The sequence below is a fragment of the Hippopotamus amphibius genome, chromosome 5 (assembly GCF_030028045.1).
Source record: "Hippopotamus amphibius kiboko isolate mHipAmp2 chromosome 5, mHipAmp2.hap2, whole genome shotgun sequence".
Lineage (NCBI taxonomy): Eukaryota > Metazoa > Chordata > Mammalia > Artiodactyla > Hippopotamidae > Hippopotamus > Hippopotamus amphibius.
The window spans coordinates 101812238-101826561 of record NC_080190.1 but is presented as its reverse complement, the minus strand read 5'-3'; the positions used below and the strand labels follow the sequence as shown (position 1 = coordinate 101826561).

The following is a 14324-nucleotide window of genomic DNA, read 5'->3' as shown; positions in this document are numbered from 1 at the left end:
TTATTGCATTTGAGGCAAAATAATGTTGCAATTAAAGCATTTAAGATTCTTGAATGTAATGGTTTTTAAAAACAGAGTACATAGTAGACAAGAAGAGAGGGATACAATTATTTTATTGGTTCAATTAAACTGAATAAAATGGAAAGAGATACAAATCACTAAGAAATTAAGTACACCTTAATTGTGATTATAAAGAACTCAACAAAGTAGACTTGAATTTAAGCCCAAGTTTTGTAAACTTACAGATTACTATTTGAGTTAAGCATTAAGAACAAAAATTGAAGTTTTTTAGTTCTCGTTTAGTTTTAGTTCTAAATTTGCAAGTAGGCTGTCTTGTTAGTGTTGAAATGAACTTGTTTCTTAAAACTTGTTTTATTTGATTACATCAGAAGCAGAGCAGTATTCCTTGAGGAGGATAAATTTCTTCCCGGGCCCATCAGAATGAAGCTTTCACTGTTCTGCCCTTCAGAGGCTGGGGTGGTCGGTTGTTGTGCTTAATGGGGACTTCTTTGTCACCTTCAGCATTTGATAGAAGACTGCGGAACTGTGCCAGCTTGGAGGAAGGATAAAATATTTAGAGTCAAAAGCTAGTAAAGTTACACAAAACTTTTCTTCTAGTATAATTGATGCACTGATATTTAGAAAATTGGATTGAAGATTGCAATGGTTTCACAGATGGGAAGGGAGGAAGTCAAAAATTCCTTCACATTTCTTTGCACTGGGCATTTGCCTTAAATTATTGATGATGAACTGGATTAGAATATCAGCTTTCTCACTCTTGGGTAAGAGATTTATCTGCTTGGTGCCTCAGTTTCCACATAGTACTATTTCATTTTATTGTTGTGAGGACTTAATGGGTCAATATATGTAAAGTTCTTAAAATGGTGTTTTGCATATGGCATAGGTTCAAGAAGTGTTAGTTACCAATAGGTCACACTGCCTGTCCTAAAGGTTTGTTATGAGAATTGGCTGACAAAACATATGTAAGGCACCGAATAAAAGTAGTTGCTCAATCAACGGTAGTTATTATTTTCAAATTGTAAGCAATAATTAATGAGATATTTTGTTGAACATTTAAAAGCTTAAGCTTCAAAAAAAAAAAAAAAAAAAAAACCCAAAAAATCATGTCAACTATCAAGGTATGCCACCTGAGAATCACAATTCCCTAAAGTCTTAATAGCACTCTCAGTGACAGTTTTTCCTTGTTTTTGAAACTCTTAGGAAGATATTTAACAAGATTGGATTTTTCCTTATTAAGGCAAAAAGAATAGCAGGAGTTCTAAATCTCATATATTCTTTCTGCATAAAGTAAAAAAAAAAGTGTTTGTAAATATACTTTTCTTTTTGATTATTCTATAGACCTTATGTCACAAATAAATCTTTTCCAGTTGGAAGGGAACATGAACTCTGCAAAATCTAGTTGAAATAATTTCCCCCAATAATACTGTGAATTGAAATGATATTCCTGCTTTGCACGTCCAATTCTCACTCATTTGCCTTTGATACTCTACCTGTTCTGAGCTGACACTGATGTTCTCCTTAAAGATGATCCAGATTACACTCTCGTATAGAGGAGGATGCGTCAGAGAGCCAAAGTAGGTCCAGTAATCCAGGGATGAAGGAAGGAGAGCAGAGGGGTCAAAATTTGTGAATGGGGCTTGTTTTCCCTGAATGAAAAAGTAATATGTTATTATATCATAATATAAAATATTTACATCATTACTATATGACATATATGTTACATTATTTGGTAGATAGGTAGATAGATAGACAGATAGATAGATCTTAGCTAAGAATTTAGTAAATTTTTCTACTATATAGTATTTCACAACTGGTATGTTTGTGGATATAAACAGTAAAAGTAATAGAAGATTGAAAATATTCTACACTGGAATTTTGATTGGGCAATCTTCCTCCTTCATTTGGTTGAAGATAAACAAGGTTTTAAAATTTTTTATAATCTATATTCTTTAAAACATATTTAATTTCCAGTATAAAACATTTATTGCTTCTCTAGGAATGATACCAGATACTATTCCAGTGGTAAGGATATTTATAGACATGTATATTGGTATGTTTTATCTTTATTCTGTTTATTCCTATTTTCTTTTCTGATTGGTTATTTGGTGTATAGAAAATGAGGTGATATTTGTATGCTAATATTTTATGTAGTCAACTTAATTAAACTTGTGTATTAGTTGTTTTTTACCCTGTTTTGTATTTTCCAGGTGGATGCCAATGATTATATCTTCTGCATTTGATGACAGATGTGTTTTTGTTTTTCTAATATTTATCCTAATATGTACTCTTATTTCTTTCCTTATTTTGTTACATTTATTAAGACATTCATTGCAATGGTCAGTTGTGGTGGTCACAGTTGACACCTGGTCTTGTTCTTGATTGAAATGTAAATGCTTCAAATATTTCATTACTAAGTTTGATGTTTGTTCCAAGTTTCTATGTGATGTTTTTTCTTAGGTTCAATAAGTTTCCAGAGAATTTCGTTCTTTCTTTTTTTTTTTTATTTTCAGGAATTGGCATTGAATTTTTATTAAATGCTTTCCAAGCTTCTGACAAGCTTGTAATATGGTTTTTCTTTAATTTGTTAATGTAGTGAATTATATTAGGAGATAGTCTAATATCAAACCTTCCTTGCATTCCTGAGACGAAGTCTACTAGTTTGGAAGCATTACTCTTTTAATATACTGTTGAATATGATTTGCTGTAATCAATTTTAATATATCTTTTAGGTATATTCCTAAGAAAGATTGGCCTATGATTTCCTTTTTGTGGTGTTCTTACCCAGTTTGGGTATTAAGTTTCATTAAATTAAGTTGAAATAAAGTTTTCTGTTCCTGCATCTGAGCAGTTTAGTTAACAGTGGCATGATTAGTTCTTAAAAGTTGTGTAACACTTCCCCATAAAGTGGTCTGGACCTAGAATTTCCTTTCACTAGATATATTTTTTACTATTTTTTCAATTTCTTTTTAGATTCTTGGTCTGTCTGATTCTTGGTCTGATACATTTTGAGTCATTCTCCACATTTTCCTAGAAATTCATCAATTTAATCTAAATTTTCAAATTTACTGATATAATGTTACACAGCTGACCTTTGAACAATGTGGAGGTTAGGAGTGCTTACCCCCTGCACAGTCAAAAATCCACATATAACTCTGTGGTCATCTCTTATAACCACAGTTGTGCATTGGCAGATTCAATTAAGTGCCAATTGTGTAGTGCTACAGCATGGATTTATCAAAAAAAATCCACAAATAATTGTACTTGTGCAGTTCAAACCCATGCTATTCAAGGGTTAAATGTACAAACTTTTTTTGTTTTAAAATGTTTACATCTTTAATTATGTCTTATTTCCTTATTTCTAATAATTTTTTGTATATGTACCTTTTTCCCCATCATCATACTCGCCAAAAGTGTGTTTTTTGTTGTTTTTTCCAAAGAATCAATTTTTGCATTTTATTAATAAAATTTTACCTTGTATTTATTCATTTTCTTTCTTATTTTATTAATGTTTTACTTCATCTTCTTTAATTATTTCCTTTTTTCTTTTCATATATTATTTCTTATATTCCTGAGCTGAATGCTTATTTATCTTCAGACTTTCTCACTTTATAATACACCCTTTTGAAGTTTAATTTTTTAGACTCAACATGAATTAACCTTATTTTATATAAAAACATGACAGTTCCCCATACTGTAAAAGAAAGTGACAAATCTCTGACATATGATTTAACTATTTACTATTAAAACAGTAAAGCTAAGTTTAAATATATCAGGAAATCCATCTTTTATTTTTTAAGCTGACAATGGGGAATCATGGTTATTAGACATTGCACATCAAAGGGATCTCAAAACAATACCCTTCACTTCTGCATTTTTGTATTGCTAAAAAATAAAGATATTGTTCTCTATGAAATAGAAAAAATTTCACATTTGAGTTGGTTATTTTTAAAATAAGTTTGAACATCTGTGAAACCCATTCTTCTATAGGCTTCATCCTGCTGAAGTAGATAAGCAACTACTATGAAAAACAAAACCAAAATAAAACAAAGCTCTGAGTCAGAGACTTTCTCAGAAGCAAGGAGCGTCTAACAAGTACCTTGATTTTCAGATTGGTAGTTTTTGCTTCGACCTTCCTACTCCTCACATCAAATATGCAATTAAATGATTTCTGTAGTTCTGTAAATTCTTGTTCTCTGATTTAAACTAACTTAATTAGTTTATTTACCTTAGTTTTAACTGCTTTTAGGGCATCGAGTACTTTCTGCAAGTTTGGGTTGGCCTGACCCACCTGGAGATTAAAAAAAAATAAAATGTAAGGTAAAAATTGTTATCAAGACAAATCCTATTTAGTTAATTTTTTTTCAATTAAAAACAGTAATTGAAGAAAAAATATGCAAGTTAAGATACAGGAATTTAGCAAAATTGTAAAACAAAAGCAAACCTCTTGCTTTTGGTCTGTTCTATTAATTATAATTATTACAATGAATGGCATGTTATAAGTGTTTAATAAAGATTAACTAGAATTTCTGTAATTCTAAAAGTTAGTCACCCAAATATACCCATGTTAATAATAACTTCCCTATAGAACTTTTCAGGGATGCTCCTATAGAGGATTTGAGCAAATCTTCCATTTTAAATATCATTTGAAGTTTCTTTATGGGACAAAAATTCTCTTAATATTTTTTCCTGATGAAATTTTAAATTGATAAACTCCTGACTCTATAAGGCAGGAAGTTTAGAAGAAAGGGAACTTGGAAGAGCTGAAAAATAAAAAAAATTAGTCTTACCTTCAACACCTTCCCATTTCATCTTTACCTGAAATTTATTTCACTCTTCAAGAGGGAAAGCTAAGAGAAAACAAACTAACAACACACCAGGGAACTGTTTGTTTACCTATGGTCAGACATTAGTATAAGGGGAACTTTCTAAAAAAAAAGAGACTCTAATGTCCTTTTGCCTTATTTCATCCTATTTTGAGGTCTGACTGGTAAGAAATAGTCTTAGCAGAGCTCTGAAACTCTCTATAACTCACCTTCACCAAAACAGCAATAATTGCCAAACCATCAGCCTTTGAGGCAGCTTCAGCAAGGCTGGAGTACTTCGCAGAATTCCAGTGAACTACATGAAGCTAAAAATGACAATGTAGTTGAGTAGTTATTTATACCATTGTGAAGGTAAAAAGTAAGCTAGACATAAATATGTTAATATATAAAGATATATCTTGACTTAGACAGGTCAAACTTATGTGACCCTTTACCCAGGGCATGAGAAGGGCTATGTACTCTTAAGAAGGGTTATCTATGTGTTGAATAGAGTAGGCAAATTGCAAATACTGGAACCAGTATGTAAAATTTCTTTTCCCACAATATCATAACTATTCAGTATTACTCCTTTCTTCAAATCTCTTTGATATGAGAAGATCAGGAATTCTGGCTAACTAGTTTGGGGATAAAAACTGAAATAATTTTCTCTCACTTGAGGTATTTAGTAACTTTATGAAAAGAGTTTCTGAAGTATCTGGAGTCTTGGACAAGGACAGATTCTCTTGAGCATATTCAGACACCTCTCAAACCTACATCTCCAGCCTAACCTCTCTGTGGAACTCTAGACTTGTGTATCCAATTATGTGTGTATGTCTTCTTGATATTTTCTTGCTATCTCCACATGGATGTCTAATATGATTCTCAAACTTAATATGGCCAAAATAGAACTCTTGATTTCCTCCTTGCCAGACCTGTATCATTTTCCCTTCTTAGGAAAAGGCACTATCTTCCATCTAATTGCTCAACCAAAGAATACAACAGTTATCATTAATTTCTTACTTTTCTCCACTTGTCAACATCTATCTTTCAGCACTACTCATAGATTATACCTCTTCACTTGGTTCACAACTTTGAGTCTTTGCATTACCTCCTGATTTTTTCTGGGATGTCCTTCACCATAATCTTTCAACAGCAAGATTTTGACTTGAATTAGGGCCGAACTCAAATGCCACTCCTGAAAGAATCCTTTTCTGACCACCCAATGTAAAGTGATCATCTGGTCACTCATATCACTCTAAATCAAATCGATTTTCTTCATGCCACATATCTCATCTCTCCCCTCCCCTCCCCTCTCCTCTCTTCTTCGTCTCTTCTCTTCTCTTCTTCTCTCTTCTCTTCTTCTCTTCTCCTCTCCTCTCCTCTTCTCTTCTCTTCGTCTCTTCGCCTCTTCTCTCTCTCTTTCTCTCCACCTCTCTCTCCCTCCTGCTTTCCCTTCCATCCTTCCTCCCACACTCTGTCAGATGTTGAACTTTGAGGCTAAGTTCCTGTCATCTCTACCCTGGATTATTTTTATTTTTCTCAATTTAGATGAGAGAATCACTGGTTTAGATTTCTTATATACAACAAAATATCCTCCCCCAAAGATGCTACTAGTACTAATTTAGGCTTTCAGCCCATTTAATTTTAGTCCACCTTCAATTCTATGAAAGACAAATAGGAAAAAAAAAACATTTAATGTATTTCTGCAACACTGAAAGTTATTAACCTGGCTTTGCAATCTAACATAAAGTAAGTTATATTTGTATACTATTCCCAAATCCTCTGTCAAAATGAGAAATGCATGTACCCTGTACCTAACAAGCCCTCTTACGAAAATCTGCCCTACATAATTGCTTTCACTAGTGTGCAAGATGTTCAAATGTATTTATTGCAGCATTTTTTGGTAAAAGCACAAAATACCAACAGAACAGAAAGGAGAAGGCATTGTGATTGTCCATATGTGAGGGTCACCTAATGAATTCTGACATATGCTCACACTGAAATACTGTACAGGCATTGAGAGAAGAGGTGCAGTTAACCTACTGACTTGGAAAAATGATCATGATAAATTGGCAAGTGAAAAAAAAAACATGTTGGAAAACTGTATGTGTTACAAACTCACTTTATAAAAGTAAAATAAAAAAGCCAACGAGTCTATATTGCTACAAATGTATTGTATATTCATACATATAAAGAGCAAAAATTCTTTGTTTTCAGCATTCCATACCCTCTGTTGAAAGTTTGATGGCAATGTTCTTGATTTTCCCACGGATATACAGACAGAATGTCTTGAATTGAGTCATAAACTTCCATGTGGGGGCAAGTCAAGAGGCCAGAGAGTAGTGGCCTGCAGCCAGGAAACCTCAAACCCTCAATCTAGACTATGCTGCTCCCTGTGACACCTGTGATTAAACTTGCACTCTTAGTAGAGTCTTACTGAAGTGTTACACACCTATGCTACCAGTGTGTCCAAACTTGAACATTTAAATAAGAAGAGAATGATGGTGTACTCAATTTGGGGGTCAGAGCTTTAAAAGGAGAGCAGCATTTCCCCTTGAGGCTAGCCTGACGTCAAGATAACGTTTTTGAGGCATTCTGAAATGAAAGAGTATTCTGGGGTTCAGGAGTTTGACTCCAAGTTCACCTTTTCTTTCACATGAAAAATTTCTCTGTATTGCCGAACACAGTGTGTGTGTGTTTGATTTCACTGGAGCCTGGAAGTCCCTTTCAGAGACCAGAATGCTTATTCCTTTGGAGCCATTATAACGGTGTCTTATGTTATAAGGGAGCTGCTTCTGGGAGGACTCTCAGTGTAGTTCCCTCTCACTCACTAAGCTACATTACCTCTGCAGCGTATTTGACTCCATCCACTAAGTGCTCAGAACCATAGTCATCTGTGACACCCCAGTGAAAATGGAACTGACGGAGCCTATAGGTTTCAGAGAGAGGACCGCCTTTCAGCACTAGAAGAAAAAGGAAACCGCTGTTAGTGTTACAATCATAAACTCCAGCTTATCTTTGCATTCAATATAAACTAACATTAAATGGGGTTGGGTAGAAATGAAAAAGCAGTAGTGCCAAAGTTTCTCTCTTGTTGGTTTTTCCCCCACATCCACAATGATGGCCTTCATACATATGGTGCGCCCTAAGATAGTGCATGAGTTACATGTGATTCTCAGCACATGAGCTGTAATTTTACCTTTTCTGCCTTCTGGAAAACATATTGGAAAATGAGTGAATTATATGATTACAGGGCTTTCCTTGAATCTGCTTTAATTTGCCAGTTCATTCATTCACTCTTTTAACAAAGGCAGTAATGGGCAGTGTGCATCAAGATCTTTAGTAATTTATTTTTGGTTACAAATTACTCATCACATCCTTGTAACTGATCAAGACACAAGAGGATATCTTGACAGCTTTGTTAAGAATCCCTAGTCAGGGACCAAAAGAAAGTCCCAGTGGGACAATACAATTACTTTTAAAATTCTAATACTGAATGACCATATTGCTTTAGAAAATCTGTCCAATTATATAATTAATAAAACACACATAATACCAGGCCTAATCCAATATTAGCAATGGACATAGCTGCAAGGTATCTAAAATTTAGCCTCAGGACCTTGTCGGAAAGTGCTAAAACAAATTTTGCCTTTTTTCAGTAGAGCTGTTTTATGGAATTGTCATTTAATAAATTATTCAGTAAAGAGTTCTGAAAATCTTAACATGTAGCAGGAAATGTGCTAGATACTGGGATGTGAAGATAAGTCACTACGGCCTAGTAGGGAGAAGGGACATACTTGTGCACAGAATTGCTCCATCGTTTTCTTACTGGAACTTCACAGTTACAGGGCCATTTTTCTGGTCACACAAAATAAATATATTCTTCACCTCTGTTTTTCTTCCCTACTATGCTCTTCCACCCTCATCTCAATTAGAAAATATTTGCCTTTTCAGTTGTTATATTTATGATGGTTCATAGACCTTTTTGAAAAACTGCTGTTTATTCAGAGGGTGTGAAGTGAGCAAAAGGACATTGGAAACCAGAAGAGATGGGATAGTGTCCCTGAAAAGGGGAAAGACTGAAAAAAGACAGATCTAGGAGTCCCCAAAATCATCTTTACCACTTAGACATTTTCTAGAAGTTCAAGATGCCTCACCAGATTCCAGCAATGTTACACATGTGCACAAGAGACTGCAGATGGTTATTTGCGTTTCTTAAAGCCCTATTGTTTTAATTTCCCCAGTAAAGTCAAAGAAAAATTAGAAGGGTCTTTTGACTCACCTGATTGGTTATCATTGTCCTCGAAGTTTACATGGAAGGAATGTCCCACATTGACAATTTCTTTGGCTGTGGCTGGATTGTAGGAGACACTGATAGGTTTGAGAGAGGCATCGTGTTTGGCTTCACTGGTTTTGATGTCAATGGGAGATTGGTTATTTCCATTTGCAATGGGGTACAGCTTGCCCCATTGGTCAGGACCTACCAGGACAAACATATGCTTGCAATCAAAACTTGATCAAATGCTTAAGTCCAAGTTTTAGGAATATAACTTTGTTTATTAGCTTAGGATTTAATGAGGTATCTTAAATGATATTCTGTTTAGCTTATTGGAAATTCAATGTTTGAGAATACCCCTTTTCTATGCTATACTATAAAATAGTATATTTGTCAACACAAGTAATAGTCTATGGGATCAGACTATACATACTTTACTTTCATAGCAATAGATTCCTAATATGCACATATGGAGAGAGAGAGACAGAAGAGAGCGAGGAAGAGAGACAGAATACATTTTGTAGACAACCGTGACCCAAAGGACAACTGCTAAGAATACATGCAAAACTATTATAATTCAAAGTCAGGCAAATCATGCCATTAATCTATGGCTATATAGGTATTTTAAGTGCTCAATACCTCTTTATTGGAAAAGGGAATAAGCTGTTATTTGATCTACATGAACAGAACTCTTACCATTTTCGCCATCATATCCCCAGTCAGGACTTGCCATGATCTTCTACTTAGTTTTCTTTTTCTGAAAACAAAGATAATACCTGAAATAACTGACTGCACCTGAATGTGCAGTAGACAACTGAAACAACAATTTGTGGGTTTTTACAGAAACATCCCTGCCCTTAATAGGCCACTATGTCATCATCTCTACCTATCAGGAAGTATGTGCATGTAAAAAAATGTATTGTAAAAAAACAGCCCACAAGGGCAAGGTCAGTTCCAATTGTTTTATTTTCTTATAAAAGAGAACTATCAAAATCTTAGCTTTTATAAAACCAAGCCCTGTTTCTCTCATGTTTCTAGGAGATATGGCTGAGTAGTCGCATGTATGATTCTTTGGATTTCTAACTAAAAATGACTGTGCACTTGAGATTTCCAATTTTTACCCTTGCTGGACACTTAAGCAATACTAGCAATAGTAATTTAGTAAGGAGAATAATTTACATGTTTACAGGTTGATCAGAACCAGTATCAAGATGTTTATTTAAACTCAGATAATAGAATCACTAATTATTTGTAGTATATGTTATTCATAATGGTACATTTCAAAGATACACAAGATGAGAATAAAGTCCTTCATTTTTAGAGCAGTATTGGGATTCAAAAATGGAGAAGATTTTATTAATATTGAAATTAAATATGGTCCAATATTTATTTTACACATCATATATAGATCTACTGGAATAGAAGCCTTTCATCTGTATAGTTCTATACAATTTATAGAACACTTTCATGTTATTTTATTTTACCATCACCATGACACACAAATCCTATACAGTGAGAATTATCATTGTGTAGCTGAGAGATAGTGAGAGTCTTCCCTACAACTAGCAAGAAGCAAGAAATAAGAAGCAAGAAGCCAAGACTTCAGCCCCCAAGTCCAGTTTTCTTTACTACGCCTCTGCTGAATGCCACATTGAGCAAGCTATGAGGTGGGTGATTCATAATTCTCTTTCTATGCCTACAATTCTCTTGTCCAATTTAAGCTTGGACCAACGTGAGACTTGCCACCTGTTGAGTGATGAGAAGATCCACAGGACTTTTCAAGGAGGCAAAGAAAACTGATGAGTATCTGTCAGACTGGCTAGGTCCATACTTTCATGGCTCTAAATTTGCTCAGAGGAAATACAATCAGAAAAAATAAGCTTCCATAGTAACAACTGATTTCCATGCCTTGGGAGTCACACCTCCATTCACACTCTGGTATTGTCTGAGCTACCTGGACTTTCTGAAATAAGGGAATCAGGCACAATTTCTAGCAAGGGCTGCCCAGAGGCACAGTTTTTGTCCCTTTTGGCTGATGGTAGCCAACTGGCTCAGATGCAGATGAGTTACGTATGGTTTATGAACAGAGCTGGAAGAGGCCCAAGCTTGCATTCCACACTTTAGTAGGCAGAAGAAACTATTACTTAAAAAAGAACCTTTTTAACAGGTACCATTTATTAAAGGTCCAGTAAGACTCAAATGCTAGGCTAAACAGTTTATATGCACTAATTCATTTAATTCTCACAATAACCAGATTAGGCACTAAGATGTGTATTCCACATAAGAAGAAATTGAAGACAACTCCTCAGGGTTATACAAAGCTTATAAATGGCTGCTTATATCTTATAAGCCTCGGGTTTAAACCTAGATCTAACTCCAAAGCTTGTCCCCTTTCTTAACCTTCCACTGTCAAAAAATGCCCATTGACCTCCATTTGATTCTGTTTCCTGGAGGACTGGATTGGTTGATCTGGTCTGGTCTGACTCAAGATGACCAGTAGTCAGATTTGACCCTTGGGCTACTTCATTCTAGACCCAGAGTTTCAAGTTGGCCAGAAGCTCACGGAGTGATAGAAATAGGCTACTCTTTGCCAGTTAAATTGCCTCCTAATTGCCACTTTGTTAAATGTAACTTTAAATCAAACTACTATATTAATCAATCTGTTTGGAAAAAAGACAACTTCCTTTTCATTATACGATTACATGATGATTCATCACATGAATGTTTTAACATTCATATAGGGTGGTAGTTTATTTAAAGTTCTAGAAACTAAATTACCTTAAACCCTAACCATTATGACCCTTTATTCCATTATGCACCCAGGGTGTGTTTGTGTACATTTACAAGCAGAAAACTATGTAGAGAAAGGATGTAAAATTTAATGAGCGCCTATGGTTTAAGTCCTAACACTCCTCCCATTTACTTTTATCCCTCTTTTTCTGCTTACAAACTTAGCCTCTTGCAGCTTAATATCTATACCAAATCCAATCTGTCTCATTTTTTTTCTTCACTTTTACCTGTAGCCTCCTCACAGTATACTTTTCTAGGCCTGTAATCTTTGGGTTGCTTTTGCATCCCAAGGAGTTCAGTCTACACAGCCTCTGTGCTTCTAATCTAAACAGTTCATTCCCTAGAACCATCAAGTATGTAAGCACATATTGAAGAAGGCTTTTTTTTTCCCTGTTAGAATATTCCAGATAAATCCATACATACTTGGAACTGAGTCAGGAGCAAGTAGATTGAAGGAAAAACCTATATTTTAAAAAAGTAATGCAAAACTATATAAATAATTTTGATAGAGAATTGATTAATTGGTAACACTTAAAAAAATGAAGTTATGTCAATTTTGTGTCAATAAAATGGAAAAAAACAAAACAATTGTAGCACTTTAGATATTTTAAAATGTTGAAAAAATGATATGCAGAATGTTTAATTTTAATAATTACATTTGGTTTAATTTGAAAATTCAATGAAAATGTATTAATGGGCCGAAGGTAGTGGGAAAAGAAAGATTTCTTCCTTTACCTCATGAAATGGAATTTTAGAGGCCAAATATTTGCTGAAAAAAATTTAGAGATAAGATGTTGATATTATCTTACCCTTGAATAATATGCTATAATTTTATCTCTTGACCTTACTTTACAATAAATAACATTCTTACAACAAGCACACAAGCAAAAATAATTATGAAGAGAGATAAAAGATTTACTATTATTATTAAGGAGAGCTATTTCACCATGCACTCATCTAGAGGTGTTGGAGTAGGCTAGAAAAGACTATTGTTCATTGAATAATTACCATCTGTCAGGTCCTTTAAAATAATGACATTTCAATTCTCACAGTAGACCTAGGGGTGAGGTTACTTTCACCCCACATTTAAAGAAGAATAACTGAGACAGAAAATTCAAGGGGAAGAGCCAGGATTTGAATCCATTTCCAGTTGCCTCTAAAACCCATAAGTGCATCCTCTTTTCTATTTTATCACACCTCCATCTTTAACAGGCTATCTATAAAACATTCACTTTAAAGCTACTTAATAGCTTATTACATTTATTTATTAATAAATTAATTAACTTTGCTGAAGATTTTTTAGTCCCCTAATATGTTTTCAGAAAAGCAGAAACAATTTCTCAGTGTTTTATAAAATTTGAAAGCCATGTTTAGCCAATTTTAAATTATATTTAAAAGCCTCAGCGTTTCTTATTTGAATTTTTTCTTCCAGTCTCATAAATGAACATTTTCCTCTGATTACTACTTCAAAATTAAATTTCTACTTTAAAATTAAATTTCTATTTTAAAATTAAAAACATGAACTCTTATGAAGGCAAGTAAATTATGTGACTTTCAAATTTAAATTTTTAATTAAAAATAGCTCTTTGGTATAGAAGGAACTAAGAATGTGTAAGAGTACTGTGTCTAGTTATGGAAGAGATCTACTAAATGCACTAAAAAGAAATTCTGAAAGACAGTAGCAGTTCTATAGTGCTTAGCATTCCATAAGGACAGGTGGCTTCCCTGGGACCTATATTTTCCCTAAAATAAGGAAATATACACAGTGAAAATCAAGTGCCATGTTTATTAAATTTGGCATAACTCTCACATTGCTCCCTAATTTCCCTGCTTCTCCAGAATTAATATTGTTTAGGGTGACAAGAGAAAGCTTATTTCTAGTGGAGAAGTGGGTCATGGAAAATGGTAATGCTATCTTGGACATTTCTGCAGTAAGACAACTGGAAATTCTACTGAATCAATTTAAATGGCAAGATGGTTTATCTGGATTTCACAGCTATTATTTCTTCCCAACTGGTCTTCCTCTGCACCTGTAACAAGATGTCTCACCAACTTTATTCTTCCCAGTGGATGCCTTAGTCTCCATCTATACCAAGTTTGTTCCCATTTTAGGACCTTTGCACTTGCTGTCCCCTCTGTTTGGATTCCTCTGTATCCAGATCTTTTCACAGGCTCAAATACCACCTCCTCAGAGACAAGTTTCCTGACCTCCAAATTTAATATACCCACCACTTCTCAGTCACGCTATTAATTCACTCTGTCTTATATCTTTCATAGGATTTATTGAATCCTGAAATTATTTTTTTTGCATTGTGAAATTCATGTGTTTACTTGCTTAATATCTATAACCATCTCTTTAATGACACCTTGATATTGATGGACCATTTTATTATTATTTTTAATCACTGTGTTAACTTCTGCATGGAAAACTGTGG

The 14324-nt window shown here is 34.2% G+C and overlaps 1 protein-coding gene across 3 annotated transcripts; it reads right to left on the bottom strand.

Annotated features, from left to right (window-relative positions):
- Positions 1 to 94: 94 nt before the first annotated feature.
- CA1 (carbonic anhydrase 1) lies at positions 95 to 9886 on the bottom strand. Of its 3 annotated transcripts, XM_057735916.1 has the most exons (7): positions 9796 to 9886; positions 9106 to 9303; positions 7668 to 7786; positions 5054 to 5149; positions 4247 to 4309; positions 1512 to 1667; positions 95 to 553 (listed from the first exon to the last, which is right to left on the bottom strand). In XM_057735916.1, the coding sequence occupies exons 1-7, from the start codon at positions 9830 to 9832 to the stop codon at positions 437 to 439; spliced, it is 786 nt and encodes a 261-aa protein (XP_057591899.1). In that variant the 5' UTR covers positions 9833 to 9886; the 3' UTR covers positions 95 to 436. The 3 variants fall into 3 exon arrangements, with proteins under 3 accessions (XP_057591899.1, XP_057591900.1, XP_057591901.1); XM_057735917.1 differs by lacking the exon at positions 9106 to 9303 and having other exon boundaries at positions 437 to 553; positions 9796 to 9832; XM_057735918.1 differs by lacking the exons at positions 7668 to 7786; positions 9106 to 9303 and having other exon boundaries at positions 437 to 553; positions 9796 to 9810.
- Between the last annotated feature and the right edge of the window lie 4438 nt (positions 9887 to 14324).